The sequence below is a fragment of the Lates calcarifer genome, linkage group LG4, assembly GCF_001640805.2.
Source record: "Lates calcarifer isolate ASB-BC8 linkage group LG4, TLL_Latcal_v3, whole genome shotgun sequence".
Taxonomy (NCBI): Eukaryota; Metazoa; Chordata; class Actinopteri; family Centropomidae; genus Lates; species Lates calcarifer.
This window is the reverse complement of record NC_066836.1, coordinates 8,791,543-8,819,268: the sequence shown is the minus strand read 5'-3', so window position 1 is coordinate 8,819,268 and position 27,726 is coordinate 8,791,543. Positions and strand designations below refer to the sequence as shown.

Here is a 27,726-nt window from a genome sequence, read left to right as displayed (position 1 = left end):
TCAAACAGAACAGACTCAGTCATATGTTTTCCTCTCTGAAATGAATGGCTGCACTTCGAAGAAACCCTTTAATAATGCTTTCTGGAACCGATTAACCAATAATCTTGACAACATTTTGCTCCACAAACTTATTACACTGATTCCAAACCTGCCAGCAATTATTTTGTTCGAGTAAGGATCATTTAGAGCAATAAAGACCTCATTTTGTAATTATCTGCTTCAAATTTAAATTAATGAAATAATTAGCCATGTGAATTGAAAATGATTCCTTCATTTTGTCATTAATAACCAAACAAAGAGTCGTGGTTGTTTTCTTTCCTGCTGAATCAACCACATATAGAGTGTATCAATGACCGCACAGTACATGCATGTGAATTAGCTGTTGTTACTGACTGTGTGTACGAAGCAGTGGTCGCTGTCCTCCTGAGCGTACAGCACTCCGTCCTTGATGAAGACTGAGATGGCTCTCAGGATGAAGGACACAAACAGGTTCATGTGAATGAAGTTTCTGGTGCAGTGAAGCTTCCTGGTGAAAAGAGAGAGAGAGAAAATCAAATCTTAGAGGTACATCAGATCAATGTTTAAGAATAAAAATGGGATGTAGTGAAGATTTTAATCATGTTTTAACCTTTTGAACCTTTGGCTATTCTTACTTGATTTTCAGTTCCTTTCTTACTGGTTCATGGCAAAGTCATTATATTATATGCTTTAGCTCAGGATGCCATCTATTGATATTTTGTGATCAAGTTACGCTATACTCAGACAGGCTATAATTTAGCTTGTTAGTAAAATTCTTACATGTTACAGAAAAGTGAATGATGTCCATAAAACTATCCCAAAATAACATTTTCGAATTTCTTATTTTATTTAAAAAAAAGTCTTTAGTTCACTATCACATAAGAATTATAGTTGCAGCAAATCCTCACAACTGAGAAGCTGGAACTGGGGAGTATTTGGCATTTCTACTTCAAAACTGATGATCACGTGATTATGAAGTTTTAAGTTAATCTTCTATAGAATGACTAATAAGATATTCAGTTTTCTTTTTCCATTTGGGTTAATAATAATTTGAGTTTAAATTAAAAAACAAAAACAAAACCTGCTTAAATGAAACCTGTTTCCATGACTCATTCTGACTCTCACCTGAATCTGCAGAGAATAACCATGGCTGTGGTCAGAGACACCAGCGATGTGCTGTAGCCAACTGTGTACAGGGCTTTGACTGACGCGTAGTACATGTCCTAAGATCAAAAGAAGAAGAGTTAGTGTGTGTGTCTGTGATAAATGTAATGTGAAACTTGATGAGGTAACAGAGGGCGTACAGGTTTGGTGGTGTTGTCATAGAAGAAGCAGACGTCCACATAGTGAGGGAAAGGTTCAGACCAGCCGTCTTCGGTACAATTGCGACTAACCCTCCCCATTTCTGAAAGTAAAAAATACCTCTGAGCTGAATTGAACCATTCTGAACGGAATGAAACTCAAATGAGTCGACTCAAGTGAATCCTCTGGTTCCTCTCACCATCCTCTGGACCCATAAAGTCATGGAAGAGCTCTGGACAGTTGACCACCACAACTTCACCAACACTGGCCGCCTGCCAGCAGGTCAGGTTGTCCCACATCCATGGACACACTGAGGGGCAGAGGATAAGCAAAACAGAAACACACGGGGAAACTCAGTGTGGAGCTCTTACACAGCATTTTTTTTTCTTCTATACAACTTACACTGGATATTTTTTGGCCACTTGGGGGCAACAGAAACAAGTTTCAACAAGTGCAGCTTTTAAGTTTATGTGGCCAATTTGTTAGCAAACCGTTGCTAATTTACAAATCCAGCAGTCACAGAGCAAAATTACTCATCTGTGGTTTCTGTCCACCTGGTAGATTTAAGTCTGATATTTGCTCTCTTTTAGCTCTCTTTTGATCTCTCCCAACTCTAATTGTGACTGTCAAGAAAACATATAAATATAAGTGTAAAAAATACTAAATGTCATTTATTGCAGAACTATTTCACCTATCCTCCCACAACAAAACAGAGCCCAGTCTCTCACTGCCAAAATGACCTCACGATGCAAACCTGTTGTCACCAGCCCTGATTTACCAGCTGATCTACTCTAACATCACAGGTAAAGAAACAACAGAGTAAAAAGCACAAGGTGCACATATCATATCCATGTGGAGCCAAAATAAAACTACACATCAGTCAACCTTGTTCTGGTATTGATTTAACCTGACAAATTATCAACATTAACTGAAACACTGCACTAAAATTAATGCAATGAATTCCTCAGAAAATCTATTTCTTGTATTAAGCCAAAGAATACAGAGACCAGTGGTTGTATTGTTGTAGATGGAAACTGCTGTTTCACTGCTGCTCTTGGCAACAATGATCAGCTCATTGTCTTTTCTCTAAATATGTCTGGTAGACTCCATGTTCCTGAGCAGACTGTCAGTGTTTTCTTGTTTTAGCACACATTGTTTAACCTCCTTGTTACTGATTAAATTTAACCACTAACACAGATTTTTTTTTTTTGTAAATGATGGTAATTATAGTAAGGTTATGGCAGAGTAATAACAGATGTGAGTAGGGGTGAGTACTTTTTTATATGTCATACAGAACCTTTATTTATTTAGGCTGCTCTTACTGAGTTGGCTGGACAAAATAACATCAGGAACTTCAGCCTCCAGTAAAGCTGAATCAACACCTGACTAAAATAGTCTCAACACAACCTGAACATGCTAACTTTTAAGGAGACAGGACGTGTTGCACAGTAGTGGAATCAGTGCATTAGTGTTGGGTGTACCCACTAAAATGGCAGCTAAAGTTATAGGTTTTGAAGTACTTTGATGTTTAGCAAATCACTACACTGCATCTGACACTCTATTTCATCTGTTTGTTTTTTTTGTCAGTTTAATTCAGCATGATCCACCCATCTGGCCTCCCAAACAGGCTGAAACCAAACCTTACTTAACCCAGTTTAGTCTTTTCTTTTATTTTTTATTCTTTGTTTTGTTTTGATCTCCATCTATTCATCTGCCTCCATCATTACCTGACTCATGCTCACTATAAATCTCACATCCTTTATTGTCAGTGCTGCTATCACAGCTTTGATTTCTCTGTCTTTCTTTCTGCTTCCCTTATCTTCAGCGCCTCCCCGTCCCTCCCCTCTTTCTTTCACCATCTCTCTAGGTTTACCACGTTGTTTATGCTCGGGTGGCTTTATAGTGCTGCAGAGGCAGGTACAAGTCTGATTGTGTGTGTGTGTGTGTTCCCTCGCATGCATTTAGAGTGTTTTCAGCATGTGTGCATCTATGTATGTATGCTTGTGCATGTGTTCCTGGACATACATGCATGTATGTGTTTGTGTGTGTGTGTGTGTGTGTTTGAGACCTTTCTCTACTCTGCTTGGCTCTCTAATCTGTTTTGGTTCTGTCTGGTGAGCCGGACACGAAGCCAATTACCTTTTAAAGGGCAAATCAGAGCCAAATGAGCCGCACTGAGCTACAGAGGTAACCGGCTTAATAAAGCACTCTGTCTGCATCACTGGCTATCTCACACAGGATCCCTCAGCGTACCGAATCTTCACTGGGCTGAAAAGACAGAGTGTGATACCCCCACACGTACTGCACATGCATGGTGTGGAGTACACGCTCACAAACACAGACAGATGGATTCATGAGATGGACAAACATTCGTTCTCATTAAAGCTGATGTGATCGAAGGACTGAGTAAGATCTGGTTTTTGTAATCTGAGTCATGGGGTGCAGCTCCAGTAGAATACTGATCAGAAATTCAGAACTAAGTTCTTATATATAACTACATGCCAAAAGAGCATTCATTCATCATTTTTAAACACTGGTTTGAAGGGAAAACCTCACTCCTATAAAGATCTCCATCTGTGTGCCATCCATTTCCTTTGTGAGAATCGCACTAATCACAAAAGAAGACAAACAAGCAGCAAAAATTTAAGTAAGGCTGCAATTAATGATTATTTTCCTCACTAACTAATGAGCTCATTCTTTTCTTATTTAGTTGATTGATCGTTTCATTTCTAAATGTCAGAAAATAGTGAAACATTTTGCCAAAGTAATATAATCAAATCATCAATTTGCTTGTTGATTCCAACCAAAAGTACAGACAGATAGCATATTTAAAAGTGGGAAAATATTAAAGATATTTAATGTAGAATGATAAATCACATTGGAAAAGTGAAATCTGAGAATGTTTAGTTGCTCTTCATTCAGTCAGTCATCTAATCGATTAACTGGATAGTGGTTTCAGCTCTAAATTTAAGACAGTATAGGAGAATTTAATGTCCTTCTCTGTGAGGTGACAGTCATGTTTTGGTGCCAAAATGCAACCACTAATTTCAATCAAATTCATTTACATTTTGCACTGGAGAAACTGTTTGATGAATATGGTTTAGTTCTGAGATAATAAACACTGTGCAGGTCATTTTATAATAACAATTCATTTTGCGGTTTCTAAATTCAGCTGGGTGGTGATTACAGCACCAGACAGCAAATCGTTATGTAGCAATTTCACACGGCCTGCAGACTGATCTGAGGCCAGAGTAGCTCAATTAAAAATATATTAACAGATAAATTATGAGATATGCTTTTAGAATTGGACCTTGATAAATCAGGAAAAGGGAAAATTGTCTGACCAAGCTAAAAACAGACCACATTTAACTTATTGTTTCCCTGTCCTTGTTTTTCTTATTTCCTCTTTCTTTGCTTTTTCTCCAAGCCCCAAGTCTGATTTCTGCAAACCAGGCGTTTTTATCTCCCAATCAACGATTTGCTGTCAGCAGAAACACTGGATGGTTCCTTTTAAAGGGACAGAAGGAGACAGGGATCAGTTAAAGGGTCGAGGCAGGCCGACACATATGACTATACGGTCTGAAAGTGGGTGGCTCAATACAAAAATAAACAAGCTGCCTATGTTACAGAGGAATAAGGTTCTGATTTTAAACATAAATGCAAGTCACAACTGAAAACAAATTAAGCATGAGTTCTTAATAAATGATACCTTTACTCAAGCCCTCCTCAGAGCGTCAGACTTTGTAAAAATACCAAAAACTTTGATAAAAACATGTTAAAAGACCACATGCAGTTTATAGGAAGACTGCAGGGCTGACCTTTAAGATCTACAGATGAAAAACGAGCTCAACTTACAGCTCCTCTTCTCCTTAAACTTGTTATCTTACACTCTGAATCTTTTATGTTTCATGTTTTTTTCAAGGACCTTGTGGCTGTCAGCGAAGCCGTGAGTCACAGTGCAGTCTGGGAGATGCAGTCTGCCGCACAACTTTTTGAGCAGTGGGAGTCCTGCAGCAGTTGCTATTGAAAACCACCATCCATAGCCAAGAAAATAATTGCTTCCAGGAATCACATAACACGTTTCCTGTGTTTTTGGGAAAAGGACATTTGGGAAAAATGTGAACGCAGCTCAGCGTGACATTACAGTGAGACATTTGGTTTGTGAACTGCATATCACTGGATGATTGTCTGTGCTGCATAGCAGCCTTGCAAGGTGATGTATTTGTTATATGAACATATAAAGCTACACTCATCTTTCATTCTTAGATGTCTCACTATGACCTTTTTGAGACTGGTTGGATAAACTGAAAAATACCAGATTGGTGAGTTTGAAAAAATAAAGCCTGTTTTTAATTCATTCCCCGGAAAGTTGCATGACTTTCATCTGCAGTTCTGTGTTTTCCGAGCAATCCAAGAAGTAAACAATTTAATCACAGCAGCAGAGCCATGAAAACTGGTGGCTTCATGCCAAATTATGCAAACATAAGGATGTGAGAACACACACACACACACAAACACGTACCCATACATCCTCACTTACCTAATTCAAGGTCATCACTGGGGCTGTGCAGCGCGATCCTCTCCATGCATTTCTCATGTTCACGCTTGATTATACAGTGCTCAGACTCTGAGGCCACCTGGAGAAAATACACAGACACACACAATGTCACACTACATACTGACTATACCGATAGACTGCACCACTGATAATGGTCTTAAAGGCCACTCTTCTTCTTCTTATGAAGGCGTACATTTTAAACAGTTGAGTTTCTGTCCACCTGGTGAATGTAAGACCAATATTCTCTCTCTTTTAGCTCTGGTTTTGGTCTGTACCATCTCTTGAAGAAAATATCTGGCTCTTTAGCTGCTAAATGCTCCACTATTTTTACCAGCTAGTAACCAGCTGACACTCACAATAAAGCTCCATAAAGCTGACTGGGGCTGCAGATGTGATCATTCTCTGTGGTTTCATGACCACAAACAACCCCTTTTACCTTGTTGTAATGTCATTTGATTTGGTATCATAATAGCTGCTGTAAAATCTGAAAGTTCTGTGTTTCAGAGCTGCACTGACCAATATTTTTACGTTAGCGATGGATTGATTGCACATGTGTAATGTGAAAGAGATGTTGTTGTAACCAACCCATAATCCATCTAATTGTGTAGTTTCCCTTAGCTCATTTTTCATCTAATTTTTCTCATTCGTTTTGCTGTTTTGTTTGTTCCAATCAGTGTGATTAGGGGAAGCTAGCTAACCCTTGCGATTATTTCTATTTCCATATATTCTGTCTTGTACTCAGCCTCTTCATTTAACAAGGCGGTGGATGAGGCATTAGTTAAGAAATTGTGGTTCCTCAGAGATTTTCTAACTCACACCCACTTTGGAACGATCAAATCAAATCCCTGAGCAATTTCATCAAATCGCCCTTGAATTCACAACCCCTGTCAAATTCTTTTTCACTCTGATATTTAGTCAAGAAAGGTGAAGATACTCTGAAGTGTCAGTGTTGTCTGCTTTCGTGGTGCAGTCAAGGAAACTATTTACCCACAGGTAGTAGAGTTACTGTACATCTGTCAACCTCCCTATAACTCTCCCTCTTGCTCTCTCAAGGCCAATCTCTGTTTTGCACCCTTAGCTTTTTTGCACCCTCCTCCTTCACTCTCACTGTGAAATGATAGGTGTAATATGTCCTGGCCCTCTAAGCCATGGCTGACTCATCACTCCATCTCTCTGCCACCCCCCTCCTCCAATAAGAATTCACTTCAGGCCTCGCTGCCTAGATAAGATAGGGCATCAACTGACTGTGAAGATGTCCTAAGATTCACTTCCTCTCTCTCTATTGCGCTGCACGTGGATGGAATTTTAAAATGTTGCATGTGAATTGCTTTGTGAAGCATCATTAGAGCTACATCTGCTATTACCTGGTGTGACTCCATTTCCAGACAACACACAAACAGTTCCTGCCTCACCAGGATGGCTGAACAAAAATTTTAAAAAAAGACACTGAAGACCTCCATTTTTTCATGTTGATGTTGTTTGATATTATTTAATGAAACAGACACTGGCATTGTTAGAAAGAAAGACCTTTCTTGTACCCATAGCAAGCATCCATGTTGCTAAGCAGCAGGTAACCAGTGAAGAGCCAATACATATTGTAGACAAGGCTTCCCAGAAATGAAAAATAATTGGATGCAGATGACTAATATCTGTTTGGCATGAGCGCAGACAAGCCTGTAAAATGAGTGTGAAATGTGTTATTCATTAATTTACTTATATAGAATCCTGGAGGGAAGCTCATGCGTGTTATTGAACTGGAGGAGTATTTTTTATTTTGCTATAAATGCAATAAGGATTTACTATTTTTTTCTATGCTGATCAAGGCAAGTTTGCTGACCTCCGGTAGCCGTGGTAATTGTGGCGGGAGCAAAGGAGGAAGTCAGGTGACGTAGTACATAGAGAGACAGAGTCCATGTCAGGAGGAAGTTCGGGTGGATGGATGGGTCGACCAAACATAGGACTTTGACACAGGAGATCGCCGTTTATTTTCAGTGTGAAAACAATAATCAGTGTTGTTTCTTTTACCCACAGCCATTCCACAACCTTATTGTAACAATGACGATGAAGGTTCTCTACTTATTTTAACCCAAACCACAAACTTGTCCTAAAGTTAACCAAGTAGTTCTGGTGCTTAGGCCTGACCAAAGCTAACCTACCATTCCACAACCTTAACCAATTTTATTATCGTTACTATGACGACAAAGGTCCAGCGCCCACCCTATGGGTTGTATTTGAGGGTATGGTTCAACAATCTATGCAGTCATTTAGCTTGGAGGAATTGTTGGTTGATCCAGTGGCGGGGACATGTGCTTTCATGTCAGCATTTAAACCTCCATCTACCCCACGCACACATACACACACACACACACACACACACACACACACTCCTGAAAGGAGAGCAGCTGTTGTGAAGTGACTGTCTCACATCTCCAGCTGTGCTCTGTCACACACCCCCCACAGTCAAGAGTCATGAAGTGGATTCACGTACTGTAGCTAACACACACAAACACACACACACACACACACACACACACACACACACACACACACAAACACACACACACACACACACACACACAAACACACACACACCATACACTCACACTAAATCCTCTGGATCTGTTTGTATCAGATCTCCTCACGTTCAAAATTAGCCTTAAAATGTTAAGTGTGGAGATTTACACATATAATCATATTCCACCTCTCTTTCTAGTAGCTTTAATAACAATATAAACAGTGACCAAAAAAACAAACAAACTTCAAACTAACCAAATGACAGCAGTGGTTGGCTAGCATCATCCAATATTTCCATCCATCCATCCATCTATACTGCTTATCCCTGCAAGGTCGCAGAGGGTGTTGAGCCAATCCCAGCTGACACTGGGCAAGAGGTGGGGTACACCCTGGACAGATCACCAGTCTATTACAGGGCAGACAACCACTCACACTCATATTTACATCTGTGGGCAAGTTAGAATCACCAGTTAACCTAACCTGCATGTCTCTGGACTGTGGAAAGAAGCTGGAGTACGACTTCCAAGTCATTCAAAACTACATATTTCCATGTGTGAACTTCACCTAAATCATCATATTAATAATTTGGGAGGGAGAGATTGGAGTAAGGAAGAGTTATATTACAGCTTGTGATGCTTCGGTGACTGAAGTCTGTACTAGATAGCAGGAACAAAGAATTTAAGACCAACCCAGTCCATCTTAACTAGGTACTGCTGAGCGTTAAAGAGCTCTCACCTAAACAGAGACTACGACAACATTGTATATGGCAGAGGACAGATCAATGATTTTTTTAAAAGTGAGCCTGTTATTCTCTGTTCACTCCACTCCTCCCTGAAACAGATGTCTGTCCAGATAAGCTGCCCATTTTGTAGGCGTAGAATCCTGCTTCCCTCCCTAAGGCCATTTTCAAGGGCCAGATAACTCAGTGGCTCCCACAGCACTGCGCAGCACAGATAATAAAACTCCCATTTGACGTCGCAGACCACTGGCCCTCCGTACAGACCCATTTGACACACAATAAGTACATCACAACAGACGTATCTGCCACATCAGCCGCTGAAGGTCAGCTCGAGACTGCATTGTGCAAAAGACGTCAGCCAGAGGAACACCTCACACATGTTAGGGGGCAGTGTTAACTCAGAGGTTAGAGATGATTTTGTGACTGCAAAGCCAGATTGTGAATTGATTCTAGTCTCCCTAGTAACCATCATCAACAGCTGCTATTACTATTTTTACCAGCCATTGTAAAGGCATAAAGAAATCATAATCAAAATGGAAGTGAAGGATGAATACCAGGTTTTTTCTTAAACCAAAAAACAATTCATGCGTCTGTATGGCTTCACCAAGGAAACTGCTGCTGTGCTGCATCGGTGTGCTGAATATAATTCCTCCCACACATCCTGCACAACTCTTCCATTCTGCTTTTTATTTCAATGAGACCACTAATAAAAGTGAGTCAGAGCAGATGGATAGGCAGCTCTCCGGTCAGCCAGGCCATCTGTTATTGTTCTAACAGGCGGCCAGTCACCTTAACACAAAACTGATCTGGGACCTGTAACGTATGCTGATGTGCTGATGCGGCATATGGTGATTTCACATCCTTCCAGAGCCTGTCGCAAACACATGTCTGAGAATGAACCAAAGCAAGAGCGGGGAAAGAGGAGGCCGATGATGGAGACATGTGAGCTAACTCACATCCTTATGTATGGATGTAAGCATTCCTGTAAGCTCATAAACACTCCCCCCTCATGCACACACACACACCCCTACACATATGCACAGTACACAGATGCATGTACACAAACTACTCACCAAGGGCAGCAGAAAGATTGCAGTCAGCAGGTAGCCTCTCATTGTCTCCTGTGAAGCGTTCGTATCCAAAAGGGCTCCACAATATGTGTGTGTGTGTGTGTGTGTGTGTGTTCACAGGGATGCACTGAAATTGCTCCCCTCAGCGTCACCACACTTCAGCATCAAGGGCTCTGAAATACAACACACAGAGGAAAAAGACTCTGTAAGAGAACAAACAACAACACAAGAGCATCAGCATTGTATTATGTTGTTCTACATATTAAATAAAGCAATGTGCAGATGTATGTTGTGATACAGGTTGATCAGTTTTTGAAATGGCCCTTTACTTCGAGTGTTGACATCATAGTGGGTAGCTTCTCTGCTTTTTCACAGTCAACCTCAGAAATAGAGTTACTGGCTTCTGAGGATTTCTTGCACATCAAAGTCATTTGCTTTTACACAGATTTGAAGTCAGAGTTGGTGATTTGGAAAACACAAGCTTGTCACAACATTACTGCAGGCTGGAAGACTGAGAGAGCCACATTCTGTACTGTGCATAAAATTTGTGGTGATTCTGGTATCCTGTTACACAAAAGCAAAAATGTACAATAATGCCCAAAATGGCACCAAAATGCTGAACTGAAGCATCAACTCTTTTTACTTTACAAAACCACCTTCATTATATCAGAGTAGGTGCTTACATTTTGAAACAGCATATACATCTTGTAGAATGAACATTTTTATACAAGAACATGGCATCTCTCACACTGTGCCACAGGGTTAAAAAAAATGGTGTCTTATTTTAAATATAACACATTTTTCAAATTCATTTTTTATTTCTCTTGCTCTCTTGAACTAATATAATTTCATTTTATCTTATTTTTATCTTTCAATCTATCTTACCCTTTTAAAGTCCCCTTTCTATATCTCTGTGTTTCTTATATATCTTGTCTTAAGGTCTTTCAGTGTCTTGTATACAGTACAGCATTTTGAGTGGCATTGTTTCAGCTCTGTACACATGATGAGAACCACAATGGGAATAAATCTGTGATCGGTTATTGTGGCACTCTGAATGGCTTAAGGCATCTTTGATGATAATGTTTCATCTTCAAGTAACATTTTTTTCACCTAGCATGCTTTGTGAATGCGAAACTGGTAAAACAAGGCAAACTCAATAAAGAATTTATCAGCTGACAATTTGATGATGTCACCTTGGACTTAAAGAAACTGGGACGAGCATTTTCACTGCTAAGACTAATCAATATATCAATCAAGAAAAGATTAACTGATGATGAAAAATGGTTGCATCTCTACAAAACACATGCTGTCTGCTTTGTTTCCAACCAAAATTTTTTTTCAAATAAAGTTTTATTACAGTCAGAAAATAAAGGTAATCTATATGTCACAGCCTTACTCTCATCTCACAAAAAAATAATCACACAACAAACACACAGCCCCTCAGTGTGTCTGTATCACTTCATATCTTGCCCCTGCAGAATCCGACACTCATAAAACCTCCTTGATCAGATCACAGAGGAAACATTGCTGTTTTCTACTCAGGTTATATACGACAACAAACAAATACGTCATCACCTACTCTCTAAATCAAACCAGAAACTTGGGGCAAAGATGGATTTATGAAGGACAGGTTGATTACCAAAGACAAAAATGGTAGGGATCACATAAATGTACTTTAAGATAATAAAATTTATGTCCCTGGAGTCAGATTTTAAAACAACCTCCTCCCCAGCCCTTCTCCTCCTGCCTTTATGTCTTACTCATCGGCACAGCTTCCTGAAAACACAATGATTCACAGCAAACACAAAGCACACACACTGGCCAGGCCAGCAGAGACACATAACACACACATACAATCAGTGAAACAGCATCACAGACAGACATACACACACACACACACACATACACACACACACACACACACACACACATCTCCTCCCAAAGCTAATTCATGCACACATGCTGACAAATTCCGCTCTGTGTCCCTTCCCTCTAGTACCAAATCCAATTACCTCTAAAGCATCTCTTGGATGCTTTATCAAGTAATGGGACAGACCATGCTCAGAGGGAAAACCTGAAGATATAAGGGGGGAAGATAACACGTGTCAAGTAGGGGCTGAATCCAAACTATTGGGATGAACCTTTAAACAGAAGAAAACAACAACAACAGGGGAAAAAAAAGCACAATCAGACACAAATAGAGACAGACAGATGCAGAGATGGACATTGGATCATTTGGCTCTGTTTCTCTTTGTCTCTTTAACCCATAAAATCACAGCAGCCATGTTGCTGGAGGCTGCAAATGAAGTTAGAAGAAAAAAACAAACAAACAAAAAACAACCCTCGGTATTTAGAACAAATCCATATGGCTCTGGTATTGAGGAAGCACTGGTGCAAGAAGCAACAGAAGGGCCAAACATCTAAGTATCCTGGGGGCAAGAAGGCAGGAGAGTTTTTAACTTTTTACTTAGCACTGGATTGCGAAAATTCAAAATGCTGTTGCATTCAGTTTTCCAGTCAAAATAGAAGCTGAATCAACTGTGAGGCACTGAACTTGACTAAAAACTGGTGAGAAAACAGAAACAGAATCAATCTGTGATAGGAAGACTGAAGAAAACACATCCACAAAAATCAGTACTAGGATGTCAGTCAGCAACAAGACAGTGAGTGTGTGTGTGTGTGTGTGTGTGTCTACAGATCCAGATCCAGACAGAAAAACAAGGAGAGAAACTCAAGTCTGTGCACCACCTTTAATGATTTATCTCCATTGTAAAAGGGAATTTTAAAGACCTGTCTGAACGGATCAGCTCCCGCTTCATGTGTGTTGGATTCCTCTGAACATCGTGCTGCATTAATTATTCATTCTCAGTTTTAAACGATCCCAGTAAGACAGGAGAAAGCGTCCAATTAACCCAAATGCAAGTCTGTTAGTGCCTGTATAAAGGAGGGGGGGGTTGCATGTCTGTCAGCCATTCATGATCATTACTTCTAAGCAGCTTTGTTAATGTTCCTGTGCCATAATCACACAGGGCGTATAGCTCACATGACAGTTTATCTCTGCTGCTGTTTCCTTATTGTTTGAATTACAGCTTGCAAAATGAGAAGCGGTTTGAAGGCGAGAGAAGAAAAACACAAAACCTTTCTTAATTACAATCACTCAGCGACAAATGATTTTTTCCCCTAAATGGTGCAGAATCAATGAGCTAATTTCACCCTGCTTTCCCCACCTTCACTCTCGCTTTCACAAACGTTTAATTCATCGGTGCACACGGGTGACCTTCGCCTTTGCACATGGAAAACATCACCGAGAGGAGCGTCTGCCTTCCGCTTAATTACAGTATACTCTTACTTGAAATTCACCCACAGCTTTCCAGCTGTCATTTAACAGGAAATAATATTCTCACACATATGCTTGTTCAGTGAAAGCCTTCTCAGTTGATCAGCCGCAGCGAAAGCTAAAGATGTGAGTAAAAGCGCGCAGCAGTCGGCGTGGAAAACAAGTCAAAAGGAACTTACCGATGCGTAATTTTCAGAGGCGCAAATATCTACACATGAAGCCATCGGTAATCACGGATCCCCGCGGTGCCTGGCTGTAGATTCTTCCGGAGAATACCTCGTTTTACTCCTAACACGGTTATCAGCTCGTCCTGAAAATGACAGGTGCCGTTACTGCTGTTACTGCTCGCTGCTGTTGCTGCTGCTCCTGCTGCAGGACGCACTCACCGCGTTGCTGCTGCTGCGGCACCACGACGAGGTGGAGGAGGAGGAGGATGAGGAGGAGGAGGAGGAGGTGGAGGATGGTGTCAGTTCCTTCGGGATTCGCACCTCGTCAGACACAGAGGCAACAAAGTGAGACAACAGTTTATTCTACAAATGCAGGGACGCAGCTGGAGGAGGAGGGGAGCCTTGAAAAAACACTCTCAACATTGGGATGCTGAGGTGAAAGAAAACATCCTCTTACATGTTTTTCCGTGTCGTGCGTGGGACTTTATTCCAAAAAAGTCACTTGCTCATTAAACTCTCTGACGTTTGCGCGTGCGCCCCTCAGACGCTCCAGAAGGCACAAGGTCCGGCTCCCTGCTGGGTGCAATTTGTGAGGCACTGAGTCGACCGATGATGTGTGTGACTCACAGTTAGTCACAATGTTTAACATCTGAATTCCTGCATGTGCTCCATGGAAATCCAAAAGTACATGTTAGTCAAGATGTGCTGTGACATTTTAGTCCAAAAAGCAACTATATTCCCCTGGATGTGATCCAACTAGTGGCCACTGTAGCTGCTGGCAATCCTGTTTACTTTCAGCACCACGGACAGCGACAATCACCTCAGGGCATCAATGAACTAAAAGTCCATCACAGCATTTCATCTGCAAATAAACAACCGTTTCAGTCTGAATACTATGAGTTGCTTTCATCAGAAAAACACACACACACAAAAACAAAAACAAAACAGGAATATTTTCTAAGCAGTGGTGGGTTAGAGGGGTGGATTACTGGATAAGGCTGTTGGGTACAGGCTCAGGGCCCCCCCTTGGACTCAAGCTCTATATGAAGGGACTGTAAACATTTCTTCTTTAAAAGTCAAAGACGGGAGAGACAAAAAATTACCACAAATGGACACAAAGCAACCACAGAGATGCAAAACAACCACCAAGAGAAGCAAAATGACAACCAAGATGTGCAAAACAACTACAAACATATTCAAAACAGAAACAGAGATGCAAAATGACCACAACGATATGCAGAGATAAGGAAAACAAATACAAAGAAATGCAAAATGACTACAGACAGATGCTCTGTCAGTCTGGGTGTTTTGTATGGAAGAGATGAAGGCCTTTTGAATATATCTATGTCTCGGGGCTGTTGTGTCATAATTCTCCACGATTGTAAGCTAGTCAGAGATAGAAATATCATCTCTTTCCCATTATTATTTCATTAGTATATTGGTTGGTTGTTTAGTATTTATAACACTCAATAAACAATGTAGCTATCAATAACATACAGTTTAGTTTTGCAAAGACCTGGAGCTTTAAATGTGAGCCCAATCAGTCACTAAACTCGCCCCTGAATCTACACTAGACATTTTCCAGTGGCAGTCACATGCAGCCCAGTGTTTTGAGTGCAGCACAACACAGAGGTGATTGATCACCCAGCTGGGGCCTCTTGAAGGTTTGACCATACATCAATGAGGCATAAAAAGTATTAAACCCTGCCATGATGTGGATATTCTCTGAGAACAAAACAGGAAATAGGAAAGGCAACTATAACTGCCTAGAAGACACTTGTCCTATCAAAATGTATTAAATGTGGAGAAAAAAAATCCATGACAATCCCTGATTGGATGAAGGGCAGTGACGCATGTTTCCTGCCATTCCCGGAACATTTTAACACTGTTACTGGAGCTGCCTCAAGGACATCCATGGAAATGCTCCCATTGAAAGAAATTCAAAAATTCTCTGTCATTCTGCAGGCTATTTTTGTAGCATAATAGCAGGTAAGACAATGATTCAAGCCTTGTTTCCATGGCAAACACTGCATCTTCCAATGGCTTCAAGTATTTCAGCTTTCCAATTCTCTATGAACTTTCAGTATCATATACTGCTGTGATAATTACAACTGTGTTTGAGCAGAATAGCAAGAGGGGAAGACAGACAAAAACTGTAATTACTGATGTTTTATGTGGATTTCACTGAAATGTCTCCACAGACGGTGTCTTCACTATGGTCACAGAATAAAATAATCAATTTAGGGTCTCTGGCATTTGCTCAAGGACACAGTGACACTGATGGTGGATAGCATAATTGAAATGTCTGTCAGTGTCAAGGGTCAAACCAGCAACCCTGTGGCTATTACATTACCTCTGCACCCAGAGACCAGGACAAATCTGTGTGATGTGTGCATGCAGTTTTCTTTGCATTGAGCTGGCTTGGGATAGTGGTTGGGGAGAGGAAGATGGAGGTTAGGGATTATTTGAATTTAGGGACATTTGTAATGGAGATGGACAAATGGAAAACATGTTCTATGCTTGGTTCACACCAACCATATCACTTTTATATGACACTTACATTAGGCTTAGTTTGGACTTATGAACTTATGATCTGTCTTACTATTCTTTACAGGTGCAGGTCAGCTTTCCTACTGTCTTTGTCAAATATTTAAGCACATAATCATAAGTGATGATCAGTTGGTTTTTTGCCCTGCCTTCAGTTCCCTTGACTTATCACTTCCCACTGGTGTGAAATGATGATGACCACCAGTATTTGAGGAAATATTCAACTGTATACGCATAAGCATCAACATGTTTTTATACTCTGTGCAGTTACACACACATTTTATAGGCCTTTGAAGTGCCCACAAAGTGAAGAGTGTGTTTTTCTTCTGTTCTTTTACTGATCTAACACACAGTCTCTTGAATGTGTGTTTGCTTCACTGCCCTGCCACTCAATGAGGCTCTCCACAGGACGTCTCCCCCTCTCTGTCTGTCTCTCCTCTGCCATCACGCACTGTCAGACTGTTGGATATCCATGGAGACTCGTCTTCAACACAGTGTGGGAGGAAAGCATCAAGTAGTTGAGTGCTAAGCCCACCTACCCACCCCATTTCTAAGAAGACACTGTGGGGAACCAGGCAAGACCTCATCCACACCCTCCATCCCTTCTTCATTCTCCTCCCACATATCTGTCTCCCACTGAGTGCCTCGCTTGTAGGGGATTAATCAATCAGCTATGCACATGAGAAAAGGCAGAGGAGGGGGAAGCCAGTGATGGAGGAATTATTGAGAGCCTTTACTTAAAGAGGCCATTTGTAAATTTTCGTGCAACTGAACGTAGTTTCTTGCTGGGAACCGGTGGTGGTGATGCTTGCTTGCCTAGAGCTTCAACCATGGTTGCATTTATAGTACATAAGGTTAGAATATGCTCTCTGAGTAGCACTAGTTCTTCAGGGCAGTCTGAATGCTAAAGTGAGTCACTATTGGAAAGTGACAAGATGAGCTGCGACTGGTAAGCATGCTCTAGAAGAGAAGAAGTGATAGAACCAGGGGCAAAACATTGGGTTTTCTTTCCACCAGTGGAGACTGCTGTCAGTAAGTAAAAGAATGAAGTTTGATGCCAAACTTCATTTCCTCAAGACTGGTAAGTAAAGGGCTGTAAATGCTAATGTAGGCTATGTAGCGATAACCAATCTTACGACTAGCTCCTTTAAGTAAAAGTACTAAAACCACAAGGTGAAAAAAAACTCCATTACAAGTAAAAGTCCTACAGTGAAATCAATGTCATTTAAGTAAAAATATGTATAATCAGGAAAATGTACCTCAAGTATCAAAACCCTAAGTAGTAGTTAGGTATTGTATATTATAAATCATGCATTAATCTGTAAGCAGCATTTTTGACTGATTCCTTTTTTGTTTTTACACTGTGGTGCTGCTGAACTGAGGGAAGTGTTATTAAAGATGGTGCTTTTAAATATTTATGGTCCTCTGTGTAGAATTTTAACATCAACAAATCATTACCCACCAATAATTCTAAAATATTTTCACACTGACCACAAACAAAGAAACCACCGCCAAGACGACTGGCAGCTTCAGCTAGCCTTGCCGCTATGCTTTGGTGTGCTACTGGGGTTAAGCTTTCGCAGGAACTCTGCTGGATTTCTTTATGGCACAAAAAATGGAGGAGGAGGAGGAGGAGGAGGAGGAGGAAGGCTGCTGATCTTCCAGAACAGAGGGAACTAATGTTTTCTCGCAATGGCAGATGGTGAGATGAGCAAAAAGGCTTATGGAAATTTTTCAGTTGTCTATAATGCTTTTTAAAAGCAAAAGCATGTGGAGAGATGCCAGTGAGTTAGAGGGAGACAGCAGCGCTGGTTTATGGGAAATGTGTCCTTAATTTTATGAGACACGAACACTAACCAACTGTGTACCACTACCATGAGAGATAACATTCCTTGAATATGGTCTCATTTGGTCAGTACATTGGAAAAAAACATTTTAAAAATTCAACAGAAATGGCTCTAACGCTACTGTGGGCTTTCCTGCCATTACCAAAGCTAAATAGTAATTTCCTATTTGTGCACATACACCACTGAATGGTCTTGCTACACAGATTATTCCATTTCACCAACTTCAACCACAAATTCCCAAGTCATTAACAGTAATTTGAGAATGATATACTGTGGTAAATATTTAACACATAGGACTTCATGATGTTTAAAGGGTGTTTCATAGGCTTTTCTCTGAAGTATGACAGTATAGGACCTAGACCTCCATTTTGTTCCTGACAGGTCTGTTCAAAAGCTTTTGATTGCCTTTAATGTGCAGCTTGCAGTGTGGAATGACTTCAGCAGAGCATGCTGATATAATTGCAGGTTGTCAGAGAACGAAAAAAAGCAGCTCAATGAAATGTTCTGTAATGGATGACACATGTCATCACGAGGTCCTTTCACTAGTGTGGGAGAGGAGAATGACAAATCATCAGCATCAGAAGTATCAGTAGGGGAGATTTTAGTGCTTATGAGGGTGAGAGTGTGTGTTTGATCAATTTGTCACTATGTTCAATTCCACTGTTGGCATTCTAAGCAACAGTACTACATAAAGACAGATAAGGGAGAACTAATGTTTACTTGTTGTTACACAAATTATAACTGACAATAGAAAGGTATACATATAATCACTTGCTGGTAAGAAACAAAGACATTATGCAAAACACTATACAAATGAAGACAAATTAAACAGTGAGAGTAAGCTCCTCTCTGACTACTTATCTTTGCCTATTTTTTTATCCAAGTATAAACTGTTCAAGTAAGTGGTTTGAAGACAGCTGAGACAGGATGGTAGAAAAAGGTTTGAATTCTAACAAGTGTCTGAGTGCTGGATGCTGCAGATTCTGTATCTGCTGATGCTGCCAGCTCATCACTGATCCAAGATCAGAACCTCCAAAGCCAGAGAGGATACATCACCAAAAAGAGATAATGATTTTGCTCATTAGCTTAGATAGCTATATTTCTCCCCTTTAATAAGTTTCTATTGAACAAAATGGTGTAGAGAGAAGCTCTAGGGGCTAATGTGACCAGTCAGTGCTAAGCCAGCCAACTAGCAAACAGTTAGCTCACCAGCTACAGCAATTTATCCACTAGTGCTGCAAGTAGTCACTACAACCAGTATTGACAAACCAGATAAATCTTAAATCTTTAAAAATAATTGAAAGAGGATCAATCCGCTTTCAACTTCACCACATCAAAAACCTTCCATTTTTGGCCTTTTACACATCTACCACATTCAAACTTGCATGCATCTTTAATTTCTGAGATCCATTACAAACATGTCTCTGTGGCTTTTACAAGCCAAAATATGTAAAGGGAAACATGCGGGACTAATCGTCCCAAGGTTCTGCTTCTCTACACTGAGTATTGAAAACATTATGTGGACCATCAAGGGGATGAGTTGGGGTTATGGCTGAATGTGCCTCCACGAAATACTGACGTAAGAGCACACGCACGTTCAGCACATAAGACTTACTTTTGTTATAGATCACTGTTTTCTCTATTGTGGTTTGTGTAAACAAACAGCCAAAACTGACACATTACTAGCAGGACATTGGTATGGATGATTGGTTGTGACACAAAGAAGCAGAGTGATATTCAGCAGACACGAAAACTGGAAATGTTTAGATTTCTGTAATTTTATGTTCAGTGTGGGTCTGTTTACTCTAAAACAGTGTGGCATTGATGTCTTTGTTTTCACCACTATGAGCTTTATTTCCTAGTCACTGCCTCGCTAATGATGGCATTACAAACTCTTCCAAATGGCGTTTCACAGGTTGTGTCTAAACTTAATGGTTTGTTTGGAACATTATGTATCTCCTGCACATATTGAAGTTGAGAGAGACAATTAAGGATAATTCCCACCTCCAGTCAGTGAATAATCTCACTAAATGCACCTGAATTGGGAAGGAGAGTGGAAACAAAAAAATGTTCTTATCCAATGAGGACAGATCAGTTCCTTTTTAAGTTTTTGTCAAGATTTACTTAACTACTTCTGTTCATTCTAAACACTTACCCACAACATCCCCACATATCAGTCAAACAGGTCTATGTATGAGCAAAGATCTGCCACATTGATCACTATACTGTTGCTCAGTTGATTAATGGTTGCCATGTGTAACATAGTAATCACTGTCATACTGCTTTAGACAACTAATTATAAGGCGAGTGGAAGCCAGCTGCATGACCTCCAGGCTTTGTTCAAGCAGCTGGAGCTTTCAATACGGTACAGTGACCATTTGGCCTGCTCTGATGACTGAGAGCTCATGAATCTCCTGAGGCTACATTATAGAATTATCACTGAATGCTACTTGTTGGTGATCAAAATATTAATTTGAGGAATAATGATAATCCTCATGAGATATTTTGTAATAATGAGGTAGATTTCAGCTTGTGGAGCCTCAGAGTGACTCTTCTAGGGCGATTAATACCATTTTCTTGTGCCTGTTCATAAATACAAAGCTTAGTCTTCTTCATTTACAAATGTTCAGCCATGTTAGCAGTGTGGCTGAATGGATGGCATGAAATATCTTACAGCCACTGGATAGATTGCCATGAGATTTTCTACAGACATTCATTGTCACAGAGGATGAATTTTAGTGACTTTAGTGATCCCCTGACTTTTCTTTTAGTTCCACCATGATAGTGACACCTCTGGTTTTGAATGAAATGTCTCAGATAGATAGACTGTCATTGAATTTGGTGCAGATATTAATCTCTTCCTCCTGACGGATTATGAGACAATGGGCCCCCAAGCACAGGCACGTGTCCAGGGAGCAAGACCCAAACTTAAAGAGACACAAAATAAGCAACACAGCTGCGTTGCCTGTAGTGCTTTTGTGTCTCTTTGTTGTCATTTTGCATCTCTTTGTGATCTATCAGAGCATCCCCACTTTTAACTAAGCTTTGTAACCTTTCCAGCAACACAGTCACTTCAGACAAAGGCTCTGGACCAGAGAGCCTCTCTCAGTCCCTGGGTCTGTGCCCAGTGTGCCAATTCAGTAGTCCACCCATGTCCCTGAGGATAAATTAGAATAACTTGAATCCTTTAACTTTTCCTTTAGCCCAGTCATTGGGTCAAGTTTCTCCATAACTTTATCTTAATGCCAGCAAAATTAATGACATTCCCATCAGCCTCATTGTACTCTGCTACAGATTTTTAATTGTAGCTACACCTGCAATTATCCTATCTTCATCCTCTGACTGAGGAGCCTTGCTGTTATTCAAGCGTCTGTTGAGTCTCCTGTAATCACTGTTCAGTTCCCTTTCTTTTAATCCTAATACACAGACCTTTTAATCATAGTGATTTCATTCTTTAATTATCTGAGCTTTTGTCTCCTGTTATTCATATCCCTGTACTTATCCACTGGTAATTTTAATATTTACGTCTACTGATTTTTATCATCCCCGTACTTACCTACTGGAATCTTTTGACATAATACACTGAATCAAAAAGGACCACTGATTCAACCACAAGGGTCATACCTTAGACAAAAAGCTCACCTTTGGTTTTAATTTAGAGGACATTAATGTGGTAGGTGCGTTTGTTTACAACCGCAAAGTTTTTCAGGGTCTCTTATCTCTTCCTGGTCCCAGGTAAACCACTACACTTCTGCAATCAGTTTTGTGAAGCATTCTCCAAAAGCATCATCACCAAGGCCATTGAAGTCCTGAAGAAATGTTCAATTCTTTTTGTTTCTCTCTCTCTCTCTGTGTGTGTGTGTGTTTGTGTCCTTGACCTTAAACATATTTTCCCACTTAAAGTAAGGATGCAGAAATCAAATTATCTGCCTTGTGGTTAAATCATACAAGAAAAAGACTAGATGAATACTAATAGAAAACAAAGGAGTCAGATTTCTGAGAATCTTTGAGATTCTTTTGGTCAAGTACCAGAAAGCAGAGGTGTAGCTGAGAAAATGAGCCTTTCTATATGTGCCACCATTACCTGTGTTCTCATGAAACATTCAACACACACACAATGGTATGTTCATTTGCAGGGGACACCTATGTGTATTTGAAAACATTTACATAGAAAAATAAGTAATTGAGGGAGAGGGGAGACAAAGACATACACTCCAACAAAACAGTCACAAAACAGTTTTAAATAGCACAGACTGTCACGTCACATGCAGTATGGATATGTCTCCCACAGAATCAGAAAAATCAAGGAATGAAATGTTCCTGTTGTCATAGAGACCAGGCCATATACAGTATTTGCTGGATAAGTGCAGAAGTGAGATGTCAGTCTTCTCCTTTTAGATTAGAGATAGAGAAAATTTGCATTATTTAGATGATTGACAAGAAAAGAGACAAAAAGGAGCATGATGTTCTCAAACATGACAAATAGCCTACTAGTTTTTTTCTAATCACGGACCATAAATCTCTGCTGCTTTGTAGTTTTCAGAGGTAAAACAAAAGTCCTAGTTTTTCCAATAGGCAGGAAGATGAGAGATAATGTATCTGATAGTATCAAAGGACTATTAAGGTAAACACATATGCTGTTGCACAGGATTGCACAGCCTTTCATTTCAGTGGTGCAACCAACAGGGAGTATCATCATTTATTACAAGGTCCCAGTTTAGTGCTTGAAACTGAGGAAGTCACGATGTCAGTAAACAGAATGACTGTATACAGATAACATCTAGTTCATATGCTCAAAACAACCGACACACAGAGAAGGCTGCACAAACAACCAGCTCTGCAGATAGCTTGACACACAGGAACACACAGCTTCTGCTTAACTGGAGTCAGTCGTGCTAAAAACTATTAATAGGCTGAAGGATTTCACCAATATTACCCACTTCAAGAAGCCTAAAAGCTTTTTTGCCTGTGCTTACTCCAAAAAAACAAGCTCAAGTCCTAAAAGCAGTGGATCATAAATTTTACAGAATGCAGCTCAGCAGCATTTCTCTGCCCTCTCTATGTGCAAAGGTGCACAGCAATACAGCTCTATTAAAGGCTGAGGACTTCAGTTCACTGAAAGCAACTGAGAAACTGAAAACGATTGAACAAAAAAAATGTAATGATAAAAATCTGGGGAAGAAAAAAGAGATATCATAAATAAGAGTTAGACCAAAGACATTCTGGTTTCACAAAAGTGTAAACTAGCTGTCAAATCAGTTACATAGGACTTCATGCCAGACAAAGTGTTACCACTGAACCAAGTTTAAAAGTACAAGATGAATCAACAGTAAATTAAAGATTACTTTAAATGTTAAATGTTTATACAGAATTAACAGAGGCTAATTTTAGCAGCAGCACAAATTCATATAAAGTCAGGGTTTCACCCTGCAAAAAAATTTGCTTATGTCCTGAATTGGCCTCGTAAATATACAGAGGTCAAGACGGGTGGAGAAGGAGAGACACTGGAGTGAAATAACAGAATTAACCAGTCCTGAGTCCTGAGTTTAATCTGAGGCTGATCTTAACACAAACACACACTCCCACAGACATGGTCAGTTTGCTGTTGTTACCCTCCAGCTAAAGTAGATTGACTGTGTAGGGCAAATAAGCACAACAGTCCCAGCGACAAGGAGGGATTACCAGTTCAGAAAGTGAGCAACAAACCCTCAGCAGAGCCCCACAGCTAATTTTTGCCAGGGTTTTTTTGAATGGGTTAATCCAACAGTAAAATGTGTGCATGAAACGAGATAAAAATTTGCTTCGCTTTCTGTCTAAACACACTTTTATATTAGCAACACATTTGCCTCAGCCTGCTAAAGGCTAGCTCAGATAGCAGAAACTGACCACAGAAAAACTAAATTACCCAATAACACAACAACAACAGACAGACAAAGCTCCAACAAGGGGAGGGGTAGCTACATAAAAGACGCCTGTTTGTCTGTCTTTTCACAGAGAAAATGTTGGTTGCAAGAATGCAAAAAATTGTAACTGTCGTAACTCAGCGGTTACTATAGCAACAGAATGTTCAGCTGAAACTAACTGCTGCTGTTGACGGAACCCTGATGACATCACATTTTGCACAGCTGTTCACTGGCTGAGCATCTCTCCCTCTGACGACAATCTGATCTTCATGTACGATCAGTGGAGTGCCTCTTTAATGAGTGAACCCTGATCAACCAGCATGTTTACATGCATGCTAATAATATGATTAAAACCATATCAAGGCAATACTCAAATTATTGCAAGTGCCTATATCTAGCTAGGATATATTTGTCAAATTAAAGTAAAAATTGGAGCAAGCATAATCCAGTTTACAGACTTAAATTACTCATAAGTCTAAAATTATTGTGATTATTGCGGCATGTACTACACGCATTATTCTGATTTCTTTAATTTTGCACACACAGAAAGGTTAGAAAGTTTAAACTTACAGGCTCAAACAAAGGCACAGTAATGTACCTGAGCAAAGTAGGATTTGTAAAAAAAAAAAAAACAAACAAAAAAGAACAACAACAACAAAAAAATAACAAAAAACAAACTTCAGACAGGATGAGCTGAAGAACGACACTGGCAAAGAAAATGGGACTACTGTTCAAAACTGTAACTGTTTCTTCATTTTGTTGCAGTTTAAATCCAGACTAAATAGACAGAGACAAACATATTCAAACTTTCACCAAACAACTGTGGCATAATTTGCCAGGTAGGTGCTGCTGAAAATAGTCTCATGTTATTTGCTCTGCACACACTACAACAAAATTTAATATTTTCTCAGTGGCATACTTTATGTGAAAGCATCTGTGCTGTACAGATTTTATATTATCATGCGTGCGATTTTAAAGCATGCCAAGATTCTTTTTTCCCTCTCTATAAAGAAATGTACCAAATAAGTCATTAGACTATAAGACAGCATACAAGAGAAAATACACACACACACACAGATGTTTGGTTTGGACAGCTGAAGACAAGACATGCCGTGCAACTCGAAAGCTTAGTGATGCGAACAAGCATGAAATGTTGGCAGGCTGCAATGGGTGGTGAGTCTGGTGAGCTGACACAAAGCAGAGAACAAGTAAAATCGATCAAAGGGCTCATATCACAGTGTGTATGTCATTCCAAAATTCACATCCTGGTGAAAGCCTGGCTAACAACAATGGCTGGCAGTGCAGCTTATTGTACGGCAAGGGTTGGGAGACCAGAGGCCTGTACTACGAAGCGAGGTTACTGGCTTATCAGGGTAACTTCAGGAGTAACTTAGTGACGTCAGGTGTAACTTCCCAATTTATCCATACTATGAAGGGTGGATAGGTTTTACCCGGGCTCTGTTGCCATGGTAATTTACGCTGCATCTCTAAACTGCTCCGAGCAGTTTATGTTCGTGGTTAACTCGGTGTTACCGGTGTTACTTCTACCTAGGTACCGCCCCACAGGTGGAACAACCAATCGATATTGGCACATCAACTGAGAGTGGCTGACTCTGTAGGACGGGGGTTGTCTGAACACAGCATATTATCAATTTGAATAATTCAAATGAGGCTGGGTGGGGGGGTATTGTCCTGAAAGACAATATAATGTGACAGGCTGTTGTAATTGTAGACTACATACTAAAACATGCAGTATTAATGATGGGAAATGAATGTGTACCACTTTATACGATGCTTATATTTCAGGTTCAGATTTCCACTGAGGCTGAAATACTGTTAACATGAAGTTCATACTGAACATAACTCCATTACATTCATATATATTGTTCTAGGTAGGACAGCAGTAACAGTGAGTAACAGCTCATTTTCAGAATGTCTTGACTGTAATCCAAGTATCTGAAAAATTATCACATATTTTACGTATTACAAATTAAGAGCCCAGAGAACATTTGACAAGTCTCCCAGGCTTTGATGACAGCCGTGGTTTCACATTTTGTCATTAGAGTCTCTTTAAATTCATCGTAAACCGACAGAATTAACGTGCTCTCCTCATCTGAGAGATACGGTGTACACCCGTTTTATGCACACACGTACCGTTTAGCAGGATAGAAGGCAGCAGGAATGATGCTGATTCTCTATCAGACATTAGCAAACAAACAAGTAAACTGTCCGAATATACAGGAGCAACAAAGCTAAAGGTTCAATTACATTAACACTACGCTCAGCATGTTCAATTAGCCCCAAAAGAGGAGGTCATGGTTCTAATGCAAATGAATGCTGATGAAAGTGATTACAGGAAGATGAAACCAGTGTGAAGTCTGGTAGTGTGATAGAGACTTAGAGACTTTTGCAGACACAGTGCAACCACAGAGTCAGACATTAAAAACAGTTGAGCATTGACACAGCAAAAGTTAAACAAGATTTAACTCCAGTTTCCACTGCAGCTGACTGGAGCTCACACAACCAGTACACACACACACACACACTCACACTCATATTTGTCAGCTTCAGTAGAAGTGAATGGAAGAATATGGGGATATTTGTGTGACAGTGTAATGTGAACATACCATGACAGGAGAGTGAAGGGGATCAGTCACACACAGAGTACTGAGAGGAGGCCTAATTAGACATGAGTGAAAACACCTGTGTGGGTGAGTAGGTGCTTTAAGGCTAACACTAGAATCTGATTGGCCATTTTCTCACTTGATATTTGCATAGTCTTGTAAACCATTTCCAACATTTCTGTATGGCATATTCTGTCACTGTAAATGAGTGATGGCATTTATGCACAGTATTATTAGCAGGTCAACATGGGTTACCACAGTTCAAGACACAGACTTTCTCCCTTTATGGAGAATAGGTGTTTGAGAACACACTTTACATTTAAACAGAGCATGTTGATGCTTGAATCCCAGTCTATCTTTACTCACCAGTTAATAATAGAAAACATGTAAATTCATGTAAAAGCAGGACCAGGTGACTACCTCTAATGCTTTGACTACAGTGTCCACTGCTCATTTGGTTGAAAAGCTTTGCCAGATGCTTCAGGGACAATTGCATGTAAATAAATGAAAAAAATTGATTTGATTTGTCACAGACCTTCTTCAGGCAGACAAGGCAAACAGAACAAAAGTTAATGGGTGTATATATAGGCATACCTATAATTAGTTCAAATGCAAAACATCTGTGACTCCCTCCCACCAAATTAAACAGTGTACACACTGGAGACCAACATAAAGGGAACATGTACTTACAAATTGTAACATACGTGCACATCTTTACAGGATCTGAACCTCAGTTTGTCAGAGAAGTTCATCATTTGTATTTTGTTTTTCTGCTTTCATGTATTTTGGTTTGTGGTTTCTCTCCACCTGAGGCAAAACGTGTACAAAACTGAAGGGTGTTTATGTTTCCTATGTCGCTGTATTCACAATGTCACGATGCAGACAGACATTTATTATTTAGTCTACACTATGTAATATTAGAGGTGACCTTAAGTTAGATCTCCAGGCACCAACTAATTAAATCAGTGACTGTGCTTTCACCTGCAAATTTATATTTTAGCAGCTCCCCGGGTATGTCATCGTCATTTTACATTTATGATTAGAGAACATCTTTTCAATATTTAAAAATAAAGAAGTGTGTGTGAGTTTGTCTAATCATC

The 27,726-nt window shown here is 40.0% G+C and overlaps 1 protein-coding gene across 6 annotated transcripts in view; it reads right to left on the bottom strand.

Annotated features, from left to right (window-relative positions):
* LOC108883295 (pituitary adenylate cyclase-activating polypeptide type I receptor) overlaps positions 1-26,694 on the bottom strand; it is a 39,629-nt gene extending 12,935 nt beyond the window's left edge. Inside the window, exons 1-8 of one of the 6 annotated variants that reach the window (XM_051069934.1) lie at positions 13,925-14,306; positions 13,718-13,848; positions 10,205-10,374; positions 5,861-5,957; positions 1,520-1,630; positions 1,323-1,423; positions 1,144-1,241; positions 394-526 (exon numbers count right to left, since the gene is read on the bottom strand). In XM_051069934.1, coding sequence (XP_050925891.1) covers positions 394-526; positions 1,144-1,241; positions 1,323-1,423; positions 1,520-1,630; positions 5,861-5,957; positions 10,205-10,246 — 582 coding nt within the window. In that variant the 5' untranslated portion in view covers positions 10,247-10,374; positions 13,718-13,848; positions 13,925-14,306. Of the gene's footprint in view, positions 1-393; positions 527-1,143; positions 1,242-1,322; positions 1,424-1,519; positions 1,631-5,860; positions 5,958-10,204; positions 10,375-13,717; positions 14,307-26,629 lie in introns of those variants that run through there. The other 5 variants (XM_018676253.1, XM_018676252.2, XM_018676255.2 and 2 more) reach the window with 5 other exon arrangements.
* Between the last annotated feature and the right edge of the window lie 1,032 nt (positions 26,695-27,726).